At 31.3% G+C, this 24595-nt stretch overlaps 1 protein-coding gene across 1 annotated transcript in view; it reads left to right on the top strand.

Annotated features, from left to right (window-relative positions):
• Positions 1–20723, top strand: part of LOC126744197 (uncharacterized) — a 31657-nt gene extending 10934 nt beyond the window's left edge. The window contains exons 3-4 of the mRNA XM_050451555.1: positions 16444–16869; positions 20647–20723. Coding sequence (XP_050307512.1) covers positions 16444–16869; positions 20647–20723 — 503 coding nt within the window. The remainder of the gene's footprint in view (positions 1–16443; positions 16870–20646) is intronic.
• The last annotated feature ends 3872 nt before the right edge of the window (positions 20724–24595 follow it).

Raw genomic sequence — 24595 nt, 5'->3', positions numbered from 1 at the left:
TAATTTTAACTGCATCAAGTTTCTAATGTATTTAATAAACTTCCATAATATTTAGTGTATTTTGATTTTTTTCTTGTTTTAACTAAGAGTAAAAAGTTGTGTATCTGGTTAGATCGGGCTCAGTTTTTTGAAGCATACGATAGGTTGACCTTATGACACAAATGTCCTAAAAAAAAATCTTGCGCATATTTGCGCCATTTGCTTAAAATATTTTTTTTGGAGTAGCTATTATAAATTACCCATTAGCAATCACAATTTGTTCGATCTTGGTGTAAATTGTATGCGGTTTAGAAGTTACTTGCATCATTTTAATTTTTAAAAAACGTCAAAGTTCTAGAGTTTATTGTCATGTAAACAAATGTCAAATATCGGTAATTTAAGATGGCTTATTAAATTTAAAATTTTACCTTTCATGCGCATTTAAGATGCAAAACACGATTTAAAAACATATACGTATTTTATGTTTTTAATGAAGTGTCTTTTGTTACAGAGATTATTAAAAAGGACTTCAAAAGAAGATCGCTATATGAAATTATGAAAGAATGCAACGAACAGATTATTGCTGATAGAATTTTATATTTAGAAAAAAAACTGAAATTCATCACAAAATGTCCTGAATATGAAAATTCTTATTTTCAAAGAAGTTTAGGGAATTTTAAAAGCGAATTAAAGAAAAAATGGGAAAACGCTTCAAGAAAAGAGGACCGTTTTTTAGCAACTAACGAACAGTGGCTTAATGGTCGGTTAGCCTAATTATGTGGGAAAACATAACTCCAAAAGCGGGTAGACCACCAAAGGAATTTGGGGATCTAAGTGACCGCAGTAAGCGACGTAAAACCCAAGATTTAAGAGCGCAAGCATCCTCTGTTGAGCTTACGTAGCTGCCCAAATGAGTCAACGAAGTGACGGAAACATTGACGTATCTAAAATTATAAAGGATATTACCTTAACTCCTACCAGGGCTTCAAAAATTAGAAAAGTCATTTCTTCTTCACAAAAATGTATTGTTAAAAAATACAGTCCGTCTCAGGCTCTTTCAATTTTTGTCGAAGCTGATCTTACAAGAAAACAGTATGAAATTATTCAGATTTGCAACAAAAACATCTATCCTTGCTACTCACTTATACAAACTGCAAAAAAAGATTGTTATCCGAAGGAAGAAGCAATATGTGTCACCGAAGTATGTGCGGAAATTAAGTTGCAGGAGCTACTGGACCATACGTGTGAACGTTTATGCAAATATTTAGAAGAAGTTTTAGATAGTTTTTCTGAAACAGAAACTGAGTTAGAACTTTTATGTAAGTGGGGATGTGATGGGTCTCATCAATCCCAATTTAAGCAAAAATTTGAAACTGGAGTTCCAGCAAGTGATTCTCATATTTTTCAAAGCTCGTTTGTTCCTGTAAGATTAGTAACTTACAAAGATAGAAAAATTATTTGGCAAAATCCTGTACCTTCATCGACAAGATACTGCAGACCTATTCGCATCAGATTTCTTCACGAGTCAAATGATATAACAAATGAAGAAATCAATTACGTCGAAAGCCAAGCTTCAAATTTGAATAAAACTGTAATAAAAACTCCTTTAGGGTCTACTTTTAAAATTTCTCATACTCTCGTTACTACTATGGTAGATGGAAAAGTATGTTTGGCCGCAACAAATACGGCTTCTACAATGAGATGCTACCTTTGCGGAGAAACTTCAAAAAATTTTAATAAATTGGAAAATTTAAAAGAAGTTAAACCTGATGCTCTTAGGTTTGGTTTGTCTGTTCTTCATGCCAGAATAAGATGCTTTGAGTCACTTCTTCACGTGTCTTATAAATTACCAGTAAAAAAGTGGCAAATTCGAAGTTTCGAAGAAAAGACAATAATAGCAGAAACAAAACGCAAAATTCAAGAAGGTTTTAAAGAAGAATTAGGTCTGTTAGTTGATATCCCTAAGGCAGGTTTTGGGAAAACGAATGATGGGAACACATCAAGAAGATTTTTTGAAAACCCAGAAATATCTTCGCGAATTACTGGAATTAATATAGAGTTAATTTTAAGAGTAAAAGTTGTTTTGGAGGCAATTTCTAGTGGCCATGCTATAAATGTGGAAAAATTTGCTTTCTATATAAGAAAAACAGCTGAGCTTTATGTCGAACTATATGGCTGGTACCCAATGTCACCAACATTACACAAAATTTTGCTGCATGGTGCTACAGTAATCTCACATGCAATTTTGCCTATAGGCCAGCTATCTGAAGAGGCTTCTGAGGCAAGAAATAAGCATTTTCGCTTATATAGGCAAAATTTTTTTCGGAAATTTACAAGAATAGATACGAATAGAGATATTCTTAATAGACTTCTACTAACCTCTGATCCCTATCTCTCTAGCATAAGAGAAAAAAGGCAAAAAAAAGTAAACCTTTTATGACAGAAACATTAGGTTTGCTTGTTTCAGAGATTCCAGATGATTCATTATCAGATTATAATAATATTGATGACAAATATGAAAAACAAGATGATGTAGTGAATTTAGAAATAAGTTCGGATGAGGATTAGGTTTATTTTCATGTTTGTTTACATGAGTTTTTTGTATGTGCGCATATTGTGTTACAAAACGTTTCGTTTAGTTTAGATTTAAATAAAAAAATCACCTTATAGTTTTCATTATTATTAATATACAGTGTATCTACATAAGTTCACACAATTATATTCATATAATTATAGGAAACTTTTTTATTTTAAAAAACAAGTAATAAAAAGTCCGGCATTAAAGTTTTTTAAGTTTCTTGCATTATGGTGCAAACTTAAGTAGACACACTGTATATTTATATACATATTATATTTAATATTTAATGTTTTTAAAAGATAAAAATTAAAAAAATGCTTATAATAAAAATTAAAGTTTGTCAATAAACCTATTTTTATATTTTGAAGTTAATATTGTTTTTTTTAATCACCCTGTATAAATCTTGTTTTTATTTATCAAGAATAACAGATATTTGTCTTATAAACATTTAAAAAAAAGTTTGTATGAAAATAAGCTATAAAATAATTTTGACCGCATATTAATATTGGATACTCCTCTGTGCGACGGTTACCTATTATTCGAATGTAATTTAAACTTAGTATTAAGAACTTATATAGGACAATCTATATGATTCGTTTTGTGTTTTGGACATAATTAGTCATAAAGTACAACTAAATTATTTAGCTATTGTTCCGTCTTAATTTCATTTCAATTTTTAGAGTTCATTTGATATATCCTAAATGATTTTTCAAATTTTTTTAATGTATTGTCTTTTCGAAAAATACAAACATCTAACTCTATTACTGATACCTATTATTCGAATGTAATTTAAACTTAGTATCAATGTTAAGAAAATCCAATAACTAAGCCGTTTTGATTTCAATTTTATTTTTAGAGTTCGATTTATTCTAAATGATTTTATTTTTTTTTATGTATTGTGTTTTAAAAAAATTCGAGTATCTAAACATATTTCTGTTACCTACTATTCAAATGTAATCTAAATTTAATATTAAGAGCTTTTGTTCCAATATGATTTTAATTTCATTTTTAGAGTTTATTTGGGATATGCCTATTAATTCTTTTAGTATAAAAAGCTTATATAGGATACCCCATATGATTCTTTTTGCTTCTTGAATATAGGCAGTGATGAGAAAATAAGATAACTAAACCGTTTAGCTATTGTGCCAATTCGATTTCAATTTAATTTTTAGAGTTTATTTTAATGCTAAATAATTATTAAATTGTTTTAATGCATTGTGTTTAAAAAAAATCGAGAATCTAACCCTATTGCTTTGATCTATTATTCGAATTTATTTTAAAATTAGTATTTAGAGCTTACATACGATACCCCATATGATTCTTTTTGGGTCTTGGACATAATCAATGTTAAGAAAATACGATAACTAAATGGTTTAGCTATTGATCCGGGATAATTTCAATTTAATTTTTACAGTTCATTTGGGCTAGTCTTACTAATCTTTATACGTATTCGAAATTATTTTAATTTTAGTAGTCAAAGCTTATATAGGATATCCCATCCATATGGCATGGAAGAATAATAATTTCTTATTGCGTTTTGAACATAATCAGTAATGAGAAAATGCGATAACTAAGCCGTTTAGCTATTGTTTTCATTTGATTTCAATTTAATTTTGTTAGATCATATACCAAATTTAAGTTCATTTGGTATATGATAAAGACTTTTAAACTTTTTTTTTATGTATTGTGTTTAAAAAAAATTCGAGTATCTAACTCTATTACTGTTCTCTATTCGAATTTAATTTAATTTTAGTAATTAAAGTTTTTATAGAACATAAGAAACTCATAAGATTATTTTTCGAGTTTGGACATAATCAGTGTGAAGAAAATATGATAACTAAACCGTTTAGTTATTGATCCGATTTGATTTTAATTTAATTTTTAGACTTCATTTGGGCAATGCTTACTAATTTTTTAATGTATTGTGTTTCAAAAAAATATAGGTATTTAACTCTATTAGTGTTACCTAGTATTAAAATTTAACTTAATTTGTAGTGAAAGCTTATACAGAATAGCTTATATGATTCTTTTTGCGTCTTGACATAACTAATGTAAACAAAATACGATAACTAAACCGTTTAGCTATTGTTCCGGTTTCATTTCAATTTCATTTTAAGTGTTTATTTGGCATATACGCCTATTAATTTTTTTAGTTTTAAGATCTTATATAGAATACCCCATAAGATTCTTTTTGCGTTTTGAACATAAAAACATAGAAGCAAGAAGAGGATTCACTCATTTTACAAAAAAAGGCTTGGAAAGAAACTGGAGCAGCTGGGGCAGAAAAGGAACTGGAATTCATGGAACTTATCCTCTAAACAAAATCTTTTTACCCAAGACCCCAAAAGTTATACTGCAAACCGAGGCATTTCTTCTGAGCGAAAAAAGAAGGTTCTACGAACATCTAGGAGCAGGACCTAATTACCAATATTGAGATTGGCTAAAAATCTTGAGAAGCGGGAAGTAGCTGTGTTGCTTAAAGGATAATACAAATAAATCAAACTAGATGTATTCAAAGCAATTTATTTTTAGAAGCTTAGCAGAGCGCTTTCGGCATATGACCTATCATCAGTGCTAATTGTCAGTTAAGCCCAGAAATTTTCCATAGTGGGCACACATTAAATAGTATGAAAATTATTATAAGGAACGATAGTACACTTAGAAAGTTTAAAATACACAGTAACTATATTTTTAAGTGTAAAATTTCAATCGTCATTTTTTGGAAACCTACATTTTAACAGATACGGTCTTTTTCATAAGAACGGGAGAATTATCGGTATTGGGATAAAGAAAATCAGCATAGATATGTAACAACACGAACTCAGTATCCACCGAAAGTTAATATTTAGGAGGATTTTCGGACACCACATTTTAGGACCATTTTTTCTTAATTGAAATTTAAAAACAAGTTATTATTGAGAACTACTTGAGGAACAAATTTTGCCCAGTTTAAATGATCTTGTCGGGGAAATTCAAGAGGTTTGCCATAAAATGGATGATTGCCCGGCGCATACTAGCTGGAGCTACGCTTTCTGTTCGGGAATATCTAAATAACGCTTTTAATAAGAATTACTTAAATCGCGGGATCGCATCAAAAACGAAATCGCGTTAAAAATCCGATTTTCATAGAATGTAAACAAAATTTCAGTTTATCAATTAGCGAATGTTAGAAATAAGTTTTAGGACCGTTTAGGTCTTTGGTAAGCGGCTTACGGAGGAAAATTTGAACAATTGTTATAAATTTTTTTTAAGTTAATATTTAAGTTTATTAAATTATTTTTAACCCTTTCAGTCACCGCGTCTATTACAATAGACATCAATTTTCTATAACTTTCAAAATATTTTTTTTAAATAAGTCAATTCGTGCATGTGCTTGGATCTCATTTAACATATTAACATAATAATCGCATGAAAGATTATCAACAGATTATGATTATTATTATCAGACTTTGCAAACTTTATTTTAATTTAAGTTTTAGCACAGTCCAACGTTACTGTTTACAAATTCACGTGTAAATACGATAGTAAAGAATGATTTTTGTAAAATCAAGTGTTGTTTATTACTAATGGTAAGTAAAAACTATAAGTTAGTTGGTTTTTATCAACAATGCATAAAATATTTTTCGAAAAATGTTTATTTAAACCCTTAAAATAGTATGTCCATCATGATGGACATAATGACCTAGCTCGAAAAACCAATTTCAAATTTTAACGGTTTTTACAGTAGATTTACTTTTAGTTTTCTTTTTAGATAATATAATAAAATAACGACCAAATAAGATAACCAGAAGATAATGAAAATAACGACCGAACAGGACATGCAGAAAACGAAAATATAGGTGCTGAAGAGATAGCGAATAGGAGAAAAGAATTTAATAAACTTCGTAATTTTACCGACAGAAAGAAAACTGCATGGAAAAACGGCGTCCAATATCAAACACTCTCAGGAAAAATGGTCACTTCTATACCCGAACCTATACATGAATTACCTACTCCAATAAGTTTTTTTATGAAAAATATACCAGATTTTTTTGTTTGAACAAATATTAGAAAAAAACCAATTGTATGCAAACAAAAAAAACGTTGCTCTATTTTCCCCAACATGCAAAGAAATGAAGCGATTTATAGGAATTCAAATTATCATGGATAATCTAAATTGTTCAAAAGCAAGGATGTACTGGAATCAAAATACTGGCATTTCCATAATAAGAGATAATATGACTTACCCGATTCTCAAAATTGCGCAGTACAATACGTTTAGTTTTTATTACAGCAAGAGATGTAATAACAACTAAATGATTATAATCCAGATCGTTTATGGAAAGTCAGGAATATTTGCAATGCGATTAGAAACCGTTGTTTGCAACTTCAACCAAATGCGAAGTATTCCGGTCCCCGATATTTGCAAAGCCCCGGTTTTTCCAGTAGTAGCAGCATCCCGGTTAATCCAAAGGATACCGCATTATTCCGGTCTGTCTAAATACTGCCATGTCGGCAATCTAAGCACCCCGTCACCTAAACTGATGTGGAAGTTATTAAAAAATACCACATACATAACCCTAAAGCGCTCTTACTAACTTTGTAATAATAATATTAATTAATTAACTATTACTCTATAAATTAACCCTTATAAATTAATCAATATACGCGAGTAATATCCACAAACCATACTAATACTGCTGATTAGTGCTGAGACGCCATAATTCCCTATATAAATAGAAAAAGTATTATTAATAATTAACATTAGATCCATGTCAAAGCTAGTTGCTGTTCGGCCAATCGTTCAATTTAAAGTTAAGTTTTAATTAATCGTTTATACATTGTGTGTAACCCTTTTGTAGAAAATAAAAGTTTTTTTAAAAAGGAAGTTGCCGGCTTGTGTATTTAATTGGCGCTGCGAACAGGATAGGGCAGTTCTATTCTTTATCGTTTACCGTTGAATAGAAGTGATTTTTAAATCTTGGTGCCCTATATCCGATCTGGAAAAACTCGTAGTGTACCAGTACAAATTGCTTTAGTGTCTTAAGTGTCTCCGTGAGTACGAAGTGAAGTGCTCGTGTAAAAGAGACGGAAAAGCAGAGCTTTCACAAGGACCTACGAAAATCTCCGGTGTCCAAAGAAATTTGGTGGAACCAAGAGTCCTGCCGTGCTGCTAGTGACTGAAAACCGAGACCATCGACCGTGTTGCCGAGGCTTTACCTTTCTGCCATTTCCCGAGACCTGGATCTTCGAGTCGACATTTCCTGAGGCCAATCCAGAAGTACAACGTATTACAATTACAAGTATTACTAGTACAATTATGGATTCCTTGATTATACTGTAAGTAATTACTGAATTGCCATATTTTATGCTTTTATTTACTGCTATTTTATGCCTAAATCTACAAAATCATTTACCGCAACTTTAAGGAAACATAGGTTTTCTTTAGGATTAAATACTATTAAGGAAAATAGTGAAAATCAAACCTCAAGTTTATGTGATACGAACACTTCTGATAGCTTAGAAAATCTTTTTTGTAATTTAAATTTAAACGTAGCAGAATCTCAAGAAGAGACAAATTTTCAATCTTTAAACATGGAAAACATTCGCTTCCATACATCTCTTTTGCCAACTTTCTCAGGCACTCGAAACCATTTAGAAAGTTTTTTAATTTCTATTGACGAATTTTATAGTTTATACCAAAGTGATAATAATGATCTGAACAAAGTAGTTTTAGCCGCTATTAAAAGTAAATTAATAGACCAGGCAAGTGATTTTTTATTGACAAGACCAGATTCAACATCCTGGCAAAAAATAAAAGATGCTTTAAATCGAAAGTTTGGTGACCCAATAACTTATCATGTATTATTGCAACAATTGCAATATTTGAAAATCAATAAAAACGAAAATATTATGGATTTTGTAGAAAGATTAAAAACTTTCGTCCAAAGAATCTTTGCTAAAATTAAATGCGAAGTGCCGGATCAAAATTCAAGACTCATTTTAAATGATCAAGTTCAAAATACATCTGTTCTTATATTGACTACAAATTCGCCTCAAACTCTACAAACTATGCTTATGATGCAAAGACCTACGACGTTAGACGACGCCCTAAAATATGTCTTAAATTATAATATGGTTCAATCACAAATAAATTTAACAAATTTTAACAACAACTCTTCTCAATTTTAGACAACCCCAAAATAATGCATTTCAACCCCCACAAACAATAGTCAGGACTCTCAACCCTAGACTTCCTCCCATGAGATTCCCAGATCAAACTCCAAAACATATGAATCAATCCATACAACCCAAGCCCAATACCTCACAATTTAACAATAATTCCAGAAACTCTACAAATACCAGAAATATAGTTGCCCCTAGACAAAATAAACCCCTAGATCCACCTACCCCGATGTCTATCTCGACTGCTAGCCCTTCGAGAGTTCGTCAAAATCTCCCCCATAGCCAAAATGTTTTCAGACAATCTGGCCCCCCTAATTTTGCGTTTGAAGAATTAGCAAATGTAGAAACCTAGATGTAAATGTAGAAATATGTAGTACAGGAACCACCCGAAAATTAATATGATTATTCACCGTATAATACTAATGAAACCGCACTACCTCAAGATTTTTTTACAGAAACATGTTTACAATCGGAATTGATGAATGAAAACATTCCTGAGCAAATTAATTGTTACAAAGAAGAAAATTTTTAAATATCAGCCGAGAACCAACCATTGACCTAAATAACATAGCATAACAAATAGAATTACCATATTTTTACCTCCCTGATATAAATTTAACTATACTTTTACTCATAGACTCTGGAGCTTCTGACTCTATTATCAACCCCAAAATTACAAATCTTTTTAGAAATAACATATTTTACGAACCGTTTGAAATAACAGCTTGTAAAAATGTATATTAAGAGAACAAAAATTTTAATTTATGACTATTAAAAGAATTAGGAATATTACATAATTTTAAATTTCGAGTAAATTGGCATAAACATTTTGATGCCGTAATAGGATCAAAAGATTTAACATGTTTAAATGCTCTTATCGACTATAAAACCAAAACTCTTACGGCTCAAAACATGGAAATACCTTTTCCTTTAGCTTATAATAGGCCCTTAGAACAACCAGTAGAAAATAATTGCAATAATTATTTAACTATTCCAGTTAACTTTGAAAATGGAATAGCAATTTTACCTTCTTTTAATATAATGAAACATGTTATTCCAGATAGTCTTATCTGTAAGAAATGGTCTTTGTAAAATACCCAATCCAACCCCTAATGTAAGCATTAATTTTCACGAAAGAGTAAAAGTTATTCCCCAAGAGTAATTTGATATACTGGACCCACTACTCCAGAAAAATTTAACCCTACTTTACAGCTTAGGCTAGACCATCTTACCACCTAGACCACTAGAAAATCAAAAATTGTCCCTCTTTGCCATGAATATAAAGATATTATGTATCACGTGACTGTGACTTAACTTTTACAGGTCAAACAAAACATACTATACGTACCGACAATGACAGACCCATTTACGTAAAATTTTATAGGCACCCCCCCCGCGACGAACCTTGAAATCCAATCTCAAATTCAAAAACTAATCGACAATAAAATCATAAGACCCTCGATCTCACCCTATTCCGCTCCTGTTTGGATCGTACCAAAGAAAAAGAGACGCTTCAGGTAAAGAAAAATATAGGCTAGTCATTGACTATCGTCGCCTAAATGACGTCACAGTCGAAGAGAAATATCCCCTTCCTCAAATAGTCGAAATTCTGGACAATCTAGGAAAATGCACATATTTCACCACCATAGACCTGGCCCAAGGATTTCACCAAATTAAAATGGATCCAGATTCTATAGAAAAAACAGCTTTTTCAGTCAACCATGGACACCATGAATATTTTCGAATGCCATTTGGGCTAAAAAATGCCCCAGCGATTTTCCAGAGGATGATGGATGAAGTTTTAAAAGATTTTCTCTACAAATTCTGTTTCGTATATATAGATGACGTCATTTTTTCTAAATCTCTCTCGGAACATCTAGACCATATTAGGAAAATTTTCAAAAGGCTTAGAGAAGTGAACCTGAAAATTCAGCCCAATAAGTCTAAATTTCTATGTAAAGAAGTTTCATTTTTAGGTCATGTAATAACTCCCGATGGAATTAAACCTAATCCATCCAAAATCGAAGCAATTCAACGTTATCCCTTGCCAAAATCGCAAAAAGAAATTAAGGCATTTTAGGTCTTATCGGCTACTATCGCCGATTCATCAAAAATGTTTCCAACATTACTTTCCCTATAACTAAATGTTTAAGAAAAGCGAAAAATGCATAGGTAACGAGGAATATAAACATGCCTTTTAAAAATGTAAAGAACTTATTACAAACTCTCCCGTGTTACATTACCCAGATTTCAAAAAACCATTTAAATTAACAACAGATGCCTCGAACATTGCGTTAGGAAGTGTGTTATCTCAGAATGATCACCCTATAGCCTTTTATTCTAGAACCCTTAATTCAGCTGAAAGAAACTATTCTACAATCGAAAAGGAACTTCTCGCCATTGTTGACTCTACCAAATATTTCCGACCTTACCTTTATGGACAGAAATTTATTGTGGAAACCAACCACAACCCTTTAGTTCGGCTCTCAAAAATTAAAGAGCCGAATTCTCGCTTAATTCGATGGAAAATAAAACTCGAAGAATTTAACTTTGAAATTAAATACAAAAAGGAAAAAGAAAATTTTGTCGCTGACGCGCTTTTCCGTATAGAAATAAACGTCCACGAAAAAGAAGATGACTAACAATCTACCACCCCTAATGTCGATAACACAGTAGCCAATTTGTGCGAATTTGATTTAGCAGACTTTGTCCTTAATGAAAGATATAGTCTTTTACCGACTCAATTACCGCAAACAGACATAAGCAACAATGATACTGACGCGACAGTTCATTCAAATAACGATATGGGAAAAATTTACCGATTTCAGAATTGCCAGTCAACAATGCATCAAATAGGGTAATAATTGCATACGGCGATAATTTTCAACACACTCATTCAAGACCCTTTAAGAAACACCACCATTTTATTAAAATAAATAAGACAAATCGCCAAGAACACATTCTTAAAATCTTAAAAGAGATAATTAAAACCGACACTCTTTTTACCACCTTCATTCGGGATGAAGAATTAAAATTAGAATTTCAACGTATTGTTAATGTAAATTTAAATACGTCTAGTAAACTAATTTTTTCAAATAAATATCTCTGCGATATAATAAATCCCTCACAACAATCTGACATTATTTCTGAATATCACAAGAAGAACCATAATGGTATTACAGAAACGTATAACACACTTAAACTAAATTACTATTGGCCCAAACTTAGAGATTCTATTACAAACATCATAAATAAGTGCGAAATTTGTTTACAAGTTGTATTATCAGAAAAACCCTTTAAAACACTACACATTGACATTTTTAAATTGTCAATTTCTAACGGTTATAGATTCCTTTTCAAAATATGCTCAAGCTTATTTTACACCAGATAAAAATGCTATTACTATCCTAAATAAACTTAGACACTATTTTGCACACCACAATACACCAAAAAGAATCGTTATGGACCAAGGTAGAGAATATCAAAACCGATTTCCATTTTATACGGACCTTACTTCAACGAACCAAATATTAACAATGACCTCACTATATTCGAACAATATAATGAGAAACGCAGAAGTGAATTGACCCCATTTCATGAACAAATCTATAAACATGCATATGAGAAACAAAAACACAACACACAAAAACAGAATAAAAACCCAGAACCCCCTCCTAATATTTCAGAAAATACAGTAGTTTACAAGAAAACTAACCTTAGAAATAAAATGACTCCAACTTACACTCCCATAAAAGTAATTGAAACTGACAGAAAAAAAATCATAGGTATGTCAAAGAAAAAACCTACTACTACCCACGTTAGAAAAATTAAAAGACTTGGAAAGAATACCACTTCTTTACAGCTTACTCCTGACCCTGAAAAACCCGTGCCTAGCACTTCAAGTTCAAAACATACCCAATAATGGATACTACTCTGAAGAAATTTCTTCGTCTTTAGTATTAAGTCATTATCACTCCACATCCCCTTTAATTTTACGAAAATACATGTATCTTTAGCCCACATTTTTTCTAATGTTGTAGTATCAAGTAAGCTTTTTAATCGTCCTAATAATCCCTTAAATAATTCTTTATTGGAAACTCAAGTTAATGACCCTACAAAGCTACTTGACAAAACATATGACACATATGCAAAATTAGATCACTATAAAAGTAAAAGTAATAACACTAGCTATTTTGCTCGTAAAAAGCGTGGCCTAGCAAATTACGTTGGGACCGCTATCAAGTTTATTACAGGAAATCTAGACGACAACGACCTTAAGAACATTATACAGAATTTACAGATTTTAAAAAGTAATGAAATAAAATCCATGCACAAGATCAACGAACTGAGCTCATTTTCAGGAAATATCAGAAAACAATTCGAGGAAAACGGAAAAGTTGTAAATGAAAATTCCCATCGCATTCGCACTGAATTTTATAAATTAGAAAATGACGTAAATTTTATGCTAATGTTGCAAAATCAATTTAAATAACTTACTGAATTAAACGAATACCTAGAAACATTACTTCGTATGATCTCATTTGCACATTTAGAAACACTAGATTTGGAAATACTTACTTTAAAAGACAACCAGTGTAATTAACAAACACCAGTGTAATCTTAAGTTTATATATCCTATACCCAATAATGAGTCGAAAATATTAATTATACCAAGTAAATTTTATTGTGGCAATTTATGGTTTGACAACGGCGATGAAATTAATTCCAAATGGATCTGTTATAACCATATTGTAAATAGTAACCCATTAAATGAAGAAAATCACTTTGCCCTAGTACATAATAATTTTCAGGTGCATACTATTACGTACAAAAAATCTCTATTATTTTGTACAAAATGTCCAGAATTAATTTATGAAAATTGTTTTCCATTTGAAAAAGTTTCTTTAACACAGTGTCATCTGATAGAAAGTCAATGTGACGTCATAATAAATCATGACAAATTTTCTCTATGTATTAACAACATTTCAATATCTTTGCCACAAATTAAGACGCTACCCGATACTAATTTGTCAATTAGTTTACAACTTCGCCATCTTAGTAATCCTAAGAAAATTCAGGAAGATTTAATCGAAACTGTAAACTTTGAAGACCTAGAATTTAAGCAACAAAAGTCTTATGTAATTTTTGTTATTTTATTTTTATTATTTTGTATTTTAGTTTTAGGAATTTATTTGTATCAAAAACGTAGGTTAGATAGGACAATCCCTGTAAATTGTTACAAAAACTGATCAACGAGGACGTTGAAACCTCTAAGGGTGGAGGAGTAATATCCACAAACCATACTAATACTGCTGATTAGTGCTGAGACACCATAATTCCCTATATAAATAGAAAAAGTATTATTAATAATTAACATTAGATCCGTGTCAAAGCTAGTTGCTGTTCGGCTAATCGATCAATTTAAAGTTTTAATTAATCGCTTATACAGTATGTGTAACCCTTTTGTAGAAAATAAAAGTTTTTTTAAAAAGGAAGTTGCCGGCTTGTGTATTTAATTCGCGTATTGAGTAATAATATAATATACATATGCATTTGGTTGGTTAATATTAACATATGGATCTAAACAAAACAATTGATGCATCAAAATTTGCAGTGCTCGCAAATAACCATAAAATGTTACGCCAATAGGTGAATCAAACCAATAGGTCATGGGGTTAATTACCTATGGGCTGATGAACTACAGAAAGATGAAGAAGAACGACTAAAGAAAACAGGGCATCCCGGTTTCTTTTGAAGAGACCATGTCACATCCCGGTTAATCCATGAATACTTTTTCAGTATCCCGGTTGTTTCATGGGTACCGAACACAGCTCTTCTGCTACCCACAGACACCTCATAATTGTTTTCACCTCGCTACAATATTTATCAGCACATATACTCGCTATAATAATTGAAGCCACATACTAAAATTAAATTTAAAATAAGTGTTAAACTAAAATAGTGATCCTAAACAACATACTATGAAAAAAAAAACAAAATGAAAACAAAAAAAAACAATTAGGCAAAGGTAACAAGAATCCAAAGACAATATATGTGCCCAAACCAGCTGTTACCTCCACCTCTCCCTTAAACTGACCGAACGACGGCAACGTTGTGAAGAGTGTGTTTTCTCCCTCTCTCTCTCTCTACGACGCCATCGGTAGAAGACGACGCACAAATTTTATCTCATGCATTTTATCAGTTTTTTAAGCAGTATACTTAAATTTAATTATTAAAACTATATACAAACAAAAATCGTAAGCGTGTGTTATTTATACACCAATAATATATGGTCCTTCGAGCCGGATATCAAGAAATAATCAAGAAAAACAAACCGGCCATCATCAAACATCAAAATCCCGGCTTTCAGTCAGGCAAATCCATTGATAGCGACGCGGAGCAAGGCCAGTAAGGCGACTATTGAATGGCTGGAGGAGCAACAGGAATCATATTAAGTTTTAAGTAATTTTGACTGTTTTTTTAATTTTTATTTAATTTAAAAATGGCTAATTTACAAAGCTTAAAAAATAAAAAAAAGCCTCAAAATCAGACTGACACAATTTAAAAATTTTATAGAAAAACTCGATGCTGAAGAGCAAAATATTCAATCTAAAGAACTCAAATTAAGAATTTCTAAAGTAGACTCAATATTAGATTCTTTTTATGAAATTGAAAATCAAATCGAATCTTGTGATACAGAGGCAAACTCTGAAGATCAAGATAAAGAGACTCTTGAATTTGAAAACACATACTTTTTATACTTAGGTAGGGCAAAGGCATATTTAGAGGACAAATTAGCGCATAACTTAAGTGAAGACGATCAAATTAGTAATCGATCCTCACACAATTCACAGGCAAGTCATTTTTCTATCCCCAATGTAAAACTGCCTCCTATCCCTTTACCTAGTTTTGATGGGTCATACGGCCAGTGGCTTTTTTATAAAGATACCTTTAAATCCCTTGTACATGACAATCCATCTATACCAGATGTGCAAAAATTTCATTACTTAAGACTCTCACTAAAGGGTCAGGCTGCAGATTTACTAAAATCGCTTGAGAGTTCTGCAGAAAACTACAGGGTAGCCTGGGATTTATTGGTTAAGAGGTTTGAAAATCCTAAAATCTTGATTAAAAACCATATAAAGGCTCTTTTTGATTTAGAAGTTGTAAAATCTGAATGTTATTTAAGCTTAAGAAGCCTATTAGATGGTTTAAACAAGCATTTAAGAGCACTAGAAGTGCTAAAACAACCAATAAATTCTTGGGACGCTCTAGTGATTCATATGATCTCACTTAAGCCGGATCACAACACAAACAGAGAGTGGGAAATTGAATTTTCTAAGCATGAAAATGTAACACTTAAAATTTTCACTGATTTTTAAATGAAAAATGCAGGTTGTTAGAGACATAACAACTTAATCAACCTCATACTCAAAAAAGTAAGAGACATTCTTTTCCAATAACCCACTCCCCTGTTTGTTCTTTCTGTGAAAAAGATCACACTATTTACAACTGCAAAATATTTCTCTCATTTAATGTAAATAAACGCATAGCAGAGGCAACAAAGCGAAAGTTGTGCCTAAACTGCCTTCGTAATAATCACCAAACGGAGCAGCGTAGGTCACAACCTTGTAGAAAATGCAATAAACGGCATAATACGTTATTACACAACAATTATTTCAACTCTCAACAAAACCCAAATTTACCGACTACTTCTCTAGCACCCTCGAATGGTCCAAGCACTAATATGTTGCTTGGCCAATCTTGTGATCCGCTGGAAGCGCCGACAGCAGCGCCTCTACCTAACGTTTCGCTTACTGCAAGTCTCGTAATGGCAGCATCAACCGAAATAGGGGAATATAAGGTAAATACGGGCGATGTTACGGTGAAGCAGTCGTTCGTTAATTTTAATCGCGCGTCAAGGGTTTTATTATCGACCGCAGTGGTAGATGTAATCGATAAACACGGTAATACGCATCTGTGTAGGGTTTTGCTGGATTCTGGTAGCGAATCTTCATTTATAACAGCAGAGTTGTGTAATAAGTTGGGCTTAGTAACTAAACAAACAAATATTTCGGTGTCTGGGATTGGGCAAACGAATTCTAAAATTTTAAAGCAAACATCAGTTACGATTCAAGCGCGTCAAAGTGCGTTTGAGTGTAAGTTAAACTGCTTGGTTATTGAAAAAATAACTAATAAAATTCCATGTTTACCCATAGATGTGTCTTCTTTAAAAATCCCTACTCATTTAATTCTAGCTGACCCAAGTTGTCAACCGGGCCCATTGACATTTTGATCGGGTGTGATAAATTTTATGATTTATTGTCAGTAGGACAAATTAAACTAGGCAAAGATATGCCTACTATTCAAAAGACGAGATTTGGATGGGTTGTCTCTGGCAACGTTTTATATACAGAAACACAAAATATTTTATGTCACTTAAGTATGCATTTTAACAGTTTTTTAAGCAGTATACTTAAATTTAATTATTAAAACTATATACAAACAAAAATCGTAAGCGTGTGTTACTTATACACCAATAATACCAGCCTTTTAAAAATATTTACAGAGTCAGAGTCTCTTATGCTTGTTGGTAATCCATTAAAATCTTGTAATATAAATATCAAACAATATCTTCCAAATAAGCCAAAAAATAGGGGGATTAAATTATGTATGTTGGCAGGCCAAAGTAGGATGATTTACGATTTGATCATATACCAAGTTCAAAAATTGGAATAAAAGATATATATTCTCAATTTGAACAAGGAGCTGGGATTGTTATGCAGTTAACCAAAATAATAGAAGGTGAAAGCCTGTGAAGATGATGGCCTTTATTCTAATCATTTTTTTAGCAACTACAATTTGTTTCAATATCTAAACAGCAAATCTATAATGACAGTAGGAACAATACGCGCAAACAGATTTGCTGGGGTAAAACTGGCTAGCGATGAGGAATTAAAACTCAAAGGTAGAGGCAGTTTTGATGTTGCAGTTAGTACTAATAATATAGTTATTATAAAATGGTTTGATAACACAGCGGTATTGGTTGCTTCAAATTTTGTTGCAGAACGAAAATTAGATATTTGCAAGAGGTGGGATAAGGCATCTCAAAAATTATAAAACCACGCTCAGAGTATATAAAACTCTACAATGCAAATATGCGGGGTATACAAGTCAGATTTTTTATTGAGTATATATAGGTCTTATCGACGCTCCAGAAAATAGACACTAGGAATTTGAACAAACAAAATATTGGATTTATGGGAATTTAGATTGAATATTGTGCACAAGGTATGATAATTATGGGCTTCCTCAAATAGATAATAATAAAGACAGTACAAGATGTAAATTTAAAAATTGTAAAGGAAAATCTATGATGTATTACGTAATTTTCATACTCACTAATTAGGCCCGTTATTTGGATGTTAATAATAAGTTTATATTAATTTAAAATTTATATTATTATTAAGTATTAAAATTATTATTAATATAAAATTTATTAAACTTTACTAGTAAATACTTTTTTTAAGTTAAAATTTTTTTTGCACACATCTGTTTCTTCTGGTAAAATTTCTATAGGTTACCAGGAAATTTATGAGGAAAAAACTGATAAAAGGTTTAAAATTGGCCTATTATTCTTTGTACTTAATTTCAGAATTTTCGGATCCTCAAAAAAAAGTTGTAACTTTAAGGGTTAATAAAAAAGTAAAGTCTTAAAGTTTTTTTAATATTTCATGGTTTATATTATAATCATTTGTGTGCTCGTGCGCGATTATTAGATGAAGATTATTAATTTAAATAAAACCACAATTTTATTATGACAACTTTACTTGGCAGTTTACCCTTACCTAATTTTTTCATTTTGTACGATACCTGTTGTACTTACAGGGTGACAAAAGACAACATTTTCAACAGGATTTTCGCCAATAACTTCTAAACGAACAAACCTACAAAATTAAAAGTTTTGTTGTTGCAGATTTTAGTGCTCTTTAAATCACTCTAATACATTTCTTCTCTAAAATAATTATGAGAGCCAATATTTGACCCTATTAAAAATTACATAGGATTTCCTATGTTCCGCCTGGCAATGCAACATCCTGAGTAGGTAAAATCTGTATTGTGACGAATTCATAATGAGCTACTTATTTTATTGGGCATTATGTCACTTATAGTAAAAATTATAGAAAATACAAAATAAAATTTAGAAAATACTATATCATACGCTCAAATATTGAAAAGAAGAAGAAAACAGACTTAATCACGAATTTAAAATCTTTAACTCAAATTTAAATATTTAACGATACCTTTTGTCACATTTAATTAAATATTTTTATACCCTATAAGATACCCCATAGGATTCTTTTTGCGTTTTGCACATAAGTATTAAGAAAATACGATAACAAAACCCTTTAGCTATTGTATCCTTTCAATTTAATTTTTACAGTTCATTTGGTATAGGTATGCTTACTAATTTTCAAAATATTTATTGGTTTTTAAAAAAAAAAACAAGTATCTAACTCAATAAATGTTTCCTATTATTCGAATTTAATTTAAATTTGCTAATTAGAGCCCATATAGGATACCCCATAGGACTCTTTTAACGTTTTGCACATAATCAGTGTTGAAGAAAATGCAACTAAACCATTTAGGTTTTATTCCGATTTAATTTTTAGAGTTTATTTGGGATATGCTCACTAATTTTTTAGTATTAGAGCTTATATAGGATACTACAGATAATCCTTTTTATGTTTTGGATATAACCAGGGTTATGAAAATACGATAACTAAACCATTTAGCTATTGTTCCGATTTGAGTTTAACTTAACTTTTAGAGTTCATTTGGGATATGCTAATGGGATAAGTAATTTTTAAAATTTTTTGATGTATGGTGTTTTCAAAAAAAATACGAATATCTAACTCTATTACTCTTACCTTAAAACATTGAAAGGCTAGAATTAGTAAACAACAACTTTGTTTGAGTTCAACATGTGCACAGGGGCAAGGGGGGTGTTTTGTTTACAAACATATTCATCGGTTTTCTGTTGTGAAGTTTACACGCATATTCAAAAGAGGAAATTTTCAGCTATAATTAACCCATATAATAATGTTAATTCAACTTATTAATGTAAGATTTTGGATTAAAAATAAAAAGTAGAAAATTAGAAATAGATATATGTTATTTTAAGTGCCAAAATAACATCTTCAAGGCAAAAAAAAAATTTTATTATATATTAATTTCTTATTTCTAAAACCGCTTCTAAAAAGTTTAAAAGGAAAAGCTGATGTCATCTTGCGAAATGTCATCTTGACAAACGGCTTTGTATTTACATTCGGCATTTGGGGGACGAAACATCTCAAGAGGACCCAAAACAATGTGGACTTGTTTGTTGCAAATTTTCAACAGATTTGAAGCCTAACTGTAGTCAGTGTTCCAAAAAAATTATTTTAAAACCATTTTTAGAAAAAAAAAGTCTTATTTTGACTCCAACAATACGCTCTAAAAATAGGATCACCAAATTTTGTAACACCCTGTATATAGGCAATATGGCACTGAACTTTTTGCTAATATTTAGGCGCCATAAGTGTTATTGTGGCGGTACTGCACTGGCGTATTCACGTTATTACGGTGGTAATTTGAAATCATAACTTTACAAAAAGAGTTAGAATTTGGGTTGTGTTTTTTTATGTAATCAGTTTACAAGATCTTGTAATAAGAGTAAAAAGATATCATTTAAAGAGTGTTATTGCATAAATGAGTTCAAGAGCTAAATAGAACAGAGAGTATAGAAACTGAACTACGAAGAAAATGTACAATCTACCAATAATCCTGTTGCTTCCAAGGTAAGAATAAATGAAAAAAATACACCATAATCGAAAATACTTTTTACTTTTTTTTATAAGCTATATTTAGATTTATTGTTGTAGGACTTTTAAGTTTAAGTTTGTCCATATTTTGTGGCGGGCTTAATAAGTCCACCGAAATCCGTGCCATCTCGTGGTGAGTTGTTTTCCGAGTAGGATCATACCATATTTATTAAAATAATTATATTTTTTATAATTTTTAGCATTTAGTAGAGGTAACAAAAGTTCCAAACCAATCATTTGAACCATGCATCTTACATGACATTGTGACACCAGAGCCGAAAATTCTTAGTGTATATTCTCATATGTTCTTCGTGTATATTTCGGATGAAAATAGGTATAATGTGTGTACTATCCATGTTTATAAAAACATAAAAAATTGGTTACCTTTTCCAGTTTTTAAAGAATTCCTAATGCACCCCAAAGCAACAACTTCCGACGCTTAGAACATACAAAAAATCCAAATTTTACGCAAAACCAAGAACAGTGGACCCATCATGTGAATTTTAAAAATAATTCCTACTGATAAAGGTAATATCGACAATGATTTCTGCTATCCATATCAATACATTTAATACGATGATGATTATTCCTTTAAAAATGACCAATTTTATTAAGACAAAAATGATCAAATGATTAATACCAACGATTACCAAAATTTTCTGTCATTACCTAAAGAGAGCCAACCCCAGAGCTTGAGGTTGTCTGAGCCAATCTAAGACAATCAATAAAAAGTTTCCCAGATTCAAACATTTCTATAAGCCGATTATTAACCGTTAATCTCAAAAATTTCTTATATTAACGACTTAACAAACACCTTTAAACTCCTAATCTATACAAAAAAGGGAATTAGTCGCAATTGTATTGCCGTCAAACACTTTTGTCCCTACTTATTTGGAAGAAAGTTTGTATTAGTCACTGATCATCGGCCCCTAACATGACTGTTCTCCATCCATCACAGATCCTGGTAACAGGCTAGCCAGATGATGACTTAAATAATAAGATCAAACATAAACCAGGGAAAATTAACAAAAACGCTGATGCACTATCAAGAATCAAAATTAATCATTTTCAACAATGTGCTAAGTTTCCCTAAAACCCTATAAAGAGTATATGCTAAGGAATTTCAAATCAAAGGTAATGAATCCAAGACCCTGTTATTAAATAGTTAAGATTTTAAATAAATTTCAAGATTCATTCGTTTACGTTCAAGAACCCAGATTAATTACATTTCGAGCAGAAATTAGTCTTCTTTGACAAATTTCTGAATCAGTAAATATTAAACAGAGAGCAATCTTTATGGGTACAAAAAAATACGCTTTTAGGGAAAAACGAAGACTTGACGGTATCGCCACCGTCTGAAAATCCATAACTGGAAACTTTGACGCCTCCGATGGTCAATATTTTAACAATTACATAAATAAAGTCATTGAAGACGAACATCAACTAGAAAATTTACAAAAAAACGAAATCTCTGTCACTACATCAGTCATAAAATATTTTAATACGACAATACAAAAATTGCAAATAGACGAACAAATATTTAATAGGAATGTTGAGAAATTCATAACTCAATATTTAATATCAGCAATACCTTATCATTTTACGAAGCTCAAGTGAAAGTTTTAGATAGTTGTGAGTCACTAATGAAGAGTTATTCCTTTTTAGAAAATTCATTTAATGATATCTTAAATGCCATAGCTTTTGCGAGATTACAAATGCTACACAGCTCTATTATCACACCCAAAGACTTAATCAACGCAATGCAAGAAATTTTACAAACACTGAGAAAAAATAATTTGCCCTTGCCCACTTACTCTTCATCTGTTGCTCACTATATCGACATAGTAGGTCTTGAAGCCTATCAAATCGATACTCGAATAGTTGTCTTATGGATACCCTTGGTTGAACCAGAAACTTACTATTGGCATAGGGATATAATGTCAAAGAAATCGATATAAATCTTTGGCTAATCACAGTATCCAGTCCATTACCAATAATGATGAAGTATCAAGGAAAAAAAGTTAAGACTACTATAATCCAAATCAACTTGCTCCTGAAACTTCAACCTGACTGCATTGGTTTTGTAGCAGTCACAAGAATCCAAACAAAATGTATGATTCATTTTTGATAGGGATCAAAATGTCACTTACAAAAACCACCATTTATGGTCCTTTTCAAATGCTGTCAAAATATTTCCGAGAAAATAAACATTCCAGATCTGAAACCGATAAAGTCAAATAACCTAGACATAGAAGACCTTAACATAGCCCAACACGAACTGGACTAGTATTCAGAAGAACTAGAGAAAATGATAAGTAAACCATTTATCGAGAGACATCGATCTACCTTAAATTTTTTCATGAAAACTTTAATTTACACATTGGCCATCCTCAGGTTGACACATGTGATATTTGTGAAGGGCTTACTTTAAAAATAAAAGTTCAAGTTTAGGAGATGCGGCAAAGAGGGTAGCGGTTGCAGAAAAGATAGTTCATAAACGCCGCGCCAAAAAATGTTATCCTCCATTGAAGCTTTATAACAGAATGTAAACCACGTAATGACTTAGCGGTAATTTGTTTCGACTGTATGCAAAATTTATATTTACCATTAATCCTTGTTCAAAGCTCATTTTATCTTACAAAACTTACAGTGTCAGTTTTTTGTATCCATGATATGAAATTCCATAAGTCCTATTTTTACATTTACCCAGAAACTGAAGCCGCAAAAAATCCATATGAAGACTGCTCATTTTTGTCACATTTTATTAAAAATTACATTGGAAGTGAATTAACGGAACTGCGCTTTTCATTATTTCTCGTTCAAAATTGCTTATTTATATTGTAGCCGCCACATCTAAGATTCTGATTGATCTCGCCCGCTGGCGCCACCATAATACGGTCCTTTTAGAAATTTGAGCAGTGTTTAATTCATGTATTTAAATGCCAATATATTTATCACTAAACTCAGTCTTAACAAAAATTACATTATTTGAAAAAAAAACTTGTAGTAGTGCTAAAAAAGTGTAGTAGTGCTATACAGGTGTTACAAAATTCTGTGCAAATATTTTAATAGCGTATTGTTGGAGTTAAGATAAGACTCTTTTGTCCTATAAACATGTGTCTTACAATGTACCCCTCAGAGCTACAGGCCGCGTAAATTGCTTAAACAAAATTGATTATTTAGAAACGTAACTACAATTATGCATAAATTCTTTTGAAAATTTGCATGTCCTCGTTTTTGAGGTGCTTTTTTTATTTACCCTCTCTAAAATGGTGTAAATCCAATTTTACGGCAGGATTTAGGAAAGCTTAATTTTCTGAAGGCCCGTATCTTGTGTTTCCTATAAAAAATTTAAAATCTAGCAACACATCTAGTTAGCCATGAAAATATATAAATTTTTTGTCACTTGCATCTTTTCTATATAATTAAGCGTTTTCGGGAAAATCGCTGATAAACGAAGGGAGCGTTATTAAACCCAATTAAACTATTAAATTTGAAAAAACGAAATGAGCTGCGACTGTTTTATTTTTTTGTCAAATCAAGTTAATTTTGTCCAAAAATGCAAAAAACGATAATTTTAGATTTTTTCATGGTTAAATAGATGGTGTTATACATTTTCAAATTTCATATTGGAAACATAAGTTAAGGGATATCAAAAGCTTAAGTACCCCTGAATCCTTGCCTAAAATTGGGTTTACGCCATTTTTGGGACGGAAAATGTCAAGAGGACCTAAAACATTTAGACTTTAGACTTAGATCGATTTTCTTCAAGCAATTTGCGCGGGTTGTAGCTCTAAGGAGGCACATTTTAGGACACATGTTTTTAGGAGCAAAAAGTCTTATTTTAACTCCAACAATACGCTCTTAAAATATTTGCACCAAATTTTGTAACACCCTATATAAGAGCAAACTGATTGTTTTGGGTGTTGGTTTTTTTTTGACAGTGTGTTTCGATTCATTATAATTGTGGACGTTGTGTGTTGAGTTTTAAAAATTTTAAAATATTTCG

This window comes from Anthonomus grandis, chromosome 13 (genome assembly GCF_022605725.1).
Source record: "Anthonomus grandis grandis chromosome 13, icAntGran1.3, whole genome shotgun sequence".
In the NCBI taxonomy this organism is placed as follows: Eukaryota; Metazoa; Arthropoda; class Insecta; order Coleoptera; family Curculionidae; genus Anthonomus; species Anthonomus grandis.
This window is presented reverse-complemented; position numbering and strand designations above follow the sequence as displayed.